The sequence below is a fragment of the Lolium perenne genome, chromosome 3, assembly GCF_019359855.2.
Source record: "Lolium perenne isolate Kyuss_39 chromosome 3, Kyuss_2.0, whole genome shotgun sequence".
NCBI classification, from domain to species: Eukaryota; Viridiplantae; Streptophyta; class Magnoliopsida; order Poales; family Poaceae; genus Lolium; species Lolium perenne.
The window spans coordinates 118,180,234-118,183,989 of record NC_067246.2 but is presented as its reverse complement, the minus strand read 5'-3'; the positions used below and the strand labels follow the sequence as shown (position 1 = coordinate 118,183,989).

The window sequence follows — 3,756 nt, the reverse complement described above, 5'->3', positions numbered from 1 at the left end:
AGAGGGCGATGGAGAGCAAGAAGCGGGGGGTGCGGCGCAGGGCGTGTGATCTGCGGAAGAAGAAGGCCGCCGCCGAGGAGGAGCGGGTGCGGGCAGCGGAGCAGCTCCTCGAACTCCAAACGGTCGCGAAGACCACTCTCCTTCAAGAGCATCAGGCGCAGGCCATGCTCTTTTACGGCCACGCTGCGCTCAGCCAGCACATGATCATCCCCGGCACTGGCGCGGCCTCGGGGGGGAGCTCGGCCTCGTCCGTGACCCGGCCCCTTCCTCCAAGGTCAAGCTGCCCACCGGCGCCCGTTTGGGCACGAAATGGGCGCATTCTGCGGCGGCGTGCACAGCACGGGATGGGTCACCGGAGGAGGGCGAGTCCATGACGGGGCCGTCACCTTCGTCCATTGACCTGAACCGTGCACCGGCGAACTCCAAAGGCCCGAAGAACACAGAGCAGCTGCGATGGCCGGTGCACGCAACCTGTTCGACGATATGTCGGCCGCGCGCGCGCAGTCACCGTCCACCGTGCAGGCCCCTCCGTCTTTCGCGCAGACAATGCCGACGACCCTGCCATATCCTTCGACACAGCAGGCTCCCCAGGCACCTCCCATTGACACACAGGAGGGCACAACTGCCGGTCCCGGCAGCATAAACATCGCGGAGGAGCCGTTGTTCGGTGAGGCCCTCACACAAGCCGCAGCTGCACAAGCTCGAGCCCGCCGGGTAAGCAAACGAACCGGCAACTACACGGAGAAGGAGGACAAGGTGCTCGTCGATGGATGGTTGACCATCGGGCAAGATGTGTTGACGGGTGCCGAGCAGAAGGGGACCGCATTCTGGCGCCGGATCTATGAATACTTCCATGAACATCGCAAATATGGACAGGAGCCATTTGAGAGCGACCGCAGCGAAATATCGCTCCAAAAGAGGTGGGGAGCAATTCAAACGGAATGCAACAAGTTCCAGGCGGCGTATGATCACGCGAAGCGGCTCCCCGTTAGTGGCATGGGTGTGAAGGACTTGGTATGATTCTTAACCTCAACTTATTCATCCGATGTTTGCACATCTGTTTATCGTTGCTCACTTTGCTCTAGGTGTGGCGAGCTTTGGAATTCTACAAAGTCAACAATGGAGAGAAGACCTTTGCCTTCCCTCATTGTTGGAAGGAACTCCACGGCACCCCCAAGTTCCAGGAGGGGTACGAGGGGTACATGGCGACCTTGACTGGCAACAATCCCGCCAAAGATGCCACTGTCATTGACCTTGATGGTGGGCAGCCTTGCGGTAGCTCCGCTTCTCGTGCAAGTCGTCCACGCGGCCACAAGTCAACCAAAGCCGACATGAAGCGTGATGCTTCGTCCATGCTATTGTACGGCACTTTGAAGGAGATGCATGCGGACAGAGAGGTGTCCACGGACAAGAGGGATGAGAGGAGGCGCCGGGAGAAAGAAGAGGACAGGAAGAAATTCTTTGATGTCCAGCAGAAGAAGCTTGAGATTGAAGAGGTCAAGGCCAAGACCAAAGCTAAAGAACTTGAGCTCAAAGAGAGAGAACTTGAGCTCATAGCAATGGCAAGGGCCAAAGAGGTGGAGCTGAAGGCGCAGGAAGTTGAGCTCAAACGCCAAGCCGAGGACAACCTCATCATGAACGCCGACTTGACCAACATTAGCGAGGCAAAGAGAGCTTGGTTCGAGAAGAGACAGAAGGAGGTCCTCGAGCGCCCAAATTGAGTTAGCCAATCTCAATTGTAATTTTTATATTTTTCTCAAACTATGGCACATTTTATTTGATTTATCATGGTACATTTGATAATATTTTATGCTATTTGATAATATTTTATGTTTATTATATATTCTTCTATGTTTACAAGATATAATTCTATATTTGTTAGACATTGTTTATAAGGATCTGTGGCCAGAGGACCTATTTTCCAAAGAAATTGGCCAAATGGCCAAATGGGTGGCCGCTGCGTTGGGCGCAGCCTGCGACCCAAACGGTTGCGCGGACGCGGGGCTCCGTCCGCGCGTCCGCTCGGGTACGCAAACGGCCCAAAACGGACGGCCCAGCGCGTCCGTTTGGGTCGCCCGGTTGGAGATGTCCTAACTCCCTCTCTTTATCCTCATCCAATCCCCTCACCGCTATTCTCGGGTAGATCGGCGGCATGGTCTCGGTCCTCTGCCTGGTCCTCTCTCCCCGCCCTCCGTGAGACCCTGATTCCCTGCTTCCTGAACTCCCTTTGCCCAGCGTCTCACTCTCGAATTAGCTGGCCGTCCTCCTCAACGCCCGCGACGAAGGGTAAGAGGCCGCAGGGGCGCAGCGTCCGTCTGCTCGATTAAGAGCGACGACCTCCGGAGGTGGACGCATCGGTCGTGTCAGACGGGAGGAAGTAGGTGGCTGCGCTGGACGCGTTCATGCCGTCATGCATGGCATACTGCAGCCTGCAGGTTAGTGCTAGGTACACTAATTCGGTGATAGAGAGATGAGCCTTTGATTTGGATGCTTGGTTCGATTTGGATTCTTCTGGAGAGCTTTTCCGTTGCTTCGTACTGAAAGGAGATGACACTTATTCATTCTACAAGACATTACATGGCTGAAGTAGTTCGAAGGCACTTGACCTTGGTACTAATGTGAAGATGATCACCGGTAATGCTTTTTATTGGAAAATATCTGGCAGATGAAGACGGCAAGGGAGGGAGAAGTAGGTGCGCATGGTGGTGGTGAACACTTGCTACATCTTCCTCTCAACACGATTGTTTCTAATGAGAGCAATTTCTTCAACAAAAATAATAGCAAGAAAGAAGAGGAGATGAAGAAATTTAGACATCGACGAACGGCCAGAAACGCAGAAAATCAATGTTGCGATGTCTTCGCTTCGTGACGCTGCAGCGCAGGCTAGGGGACGAGACCCGTTGTGGTGCGAATTTCGTGCAGGAGGGCAACACCGTTGAGGTTGTTCCCCGTTGTCTTTGACCTACCTTATGTCAACGCTGACATGTAGTCCGCTGCTCCAGCAAGAGCGAGCAAAAGTGCAGTTCTTGGTTTATGGTGATCGTTCTTGGTGAGAGTTTGTTCAGAGTGTGTTGTGTGTACCAAGACCACCACATGAACATCACAAGTTTCAGTGTTTCTGCGTTGTCGACATTCTGATTTTTGACGATGATAAGTTTTTTCGACGATGCACTGTTTATGTTAACTGAGTTCAGAGCTTCCGATGGATGCGCATACTAGATAACTCGAAACAGAGTGCTGGCCGATTCGGCATCCGAGGGAACAAAGAAGTGGAGGAACTCCCACTCGCAAGCCATGGCATCCCCCAGAGTTAAACGGCGGGCAGTACTCTAATTCCATCCAATGTTTTGATTAGAACCAGCGCCATGTGTATGTACATCGATCTAGAGGAGAAATTCAATCAGGTAACATGTATGGGTCAGATCGGGATGAGGCCGCTGTTATGTTCCTTGGTCATTGACGATTAGTTGGCTACCCCACTATTTTATTTAAAGATTTTTTATTTTACAATATTTTTTCAAATAATTTTTTAGAAAATAAACAGATAGAATGGATAAATAATTTTTTATTTTATAAAACATAAAGAAGGAAGAGAGCATTTAAAATTTCTAAAAAAAATTTAGACGGAATAATAAAAATCAAAGAGAGGAAGGTATCGACCAGAAAATACTCATTCTTATAGATCAAGGGCGTGAGCATAATTATGCTATAAAAGAAAAAATGCACGACCAAATAGTTTGACATGAACATGAATAA

General features: G+C 51.0%; 1 protein-coding gene and 1 long non-coding RNA gene across 2 annotated transcripts; both read left to right on the top strand.

Annotated features, from left to right (window-relative positions):
• The first annotated feature begins 453 nt into the window (after positions 1-453).
• Positions 454-1,721, top strand: LOC127339562 (uncharacterized). Its single transcript, XM_051365398.2, has 2 exons — positions 454-1,014; positions 1,086-1,721. The coding sequence occupies exons 1-2, from the start codon at positions 454-456 to the stop codon at positions 1,719-1,721; spliced, it is 1,197 nt and encodes a 398-aa protein (XP_051221358.2).
• Positions 1,722-2,149: 428 nt separating this feature from the next.
• LOC127338356 (uncharacterized) lies at positions 2,150-3,117 on the top strand. The gene is made up of 2 exons (XR_007874318.2): positions 2,150-2,435; positions 2,666-3,117. It is a non-coding gene; the product is annotated as an uncharacterized lncRNA (long non-coding RNA).
• The last annotated feature ends 639 nt before the right edge of the window (positions 3,118-3,756 follow it).

What these genes read in the sequence shown, in the direction of transcription:
- LOC127339562 (XM_051365398.2), top strand. Translation starts at nt 454, where the DNA reads ATGGCCGGTGCACGCAACCTGTTCGACGATATGTCGGCCGCGCGCGCG. An exon ending in GCATGGGTGTGAAGGACTTG is followed by an intron (nt 1,015 to 1,085) that starts GTATGATTCTTA and finishes ACTTTGCTCTAG; the next exon opens with GTGTGGCGAGCTTTGGAATT.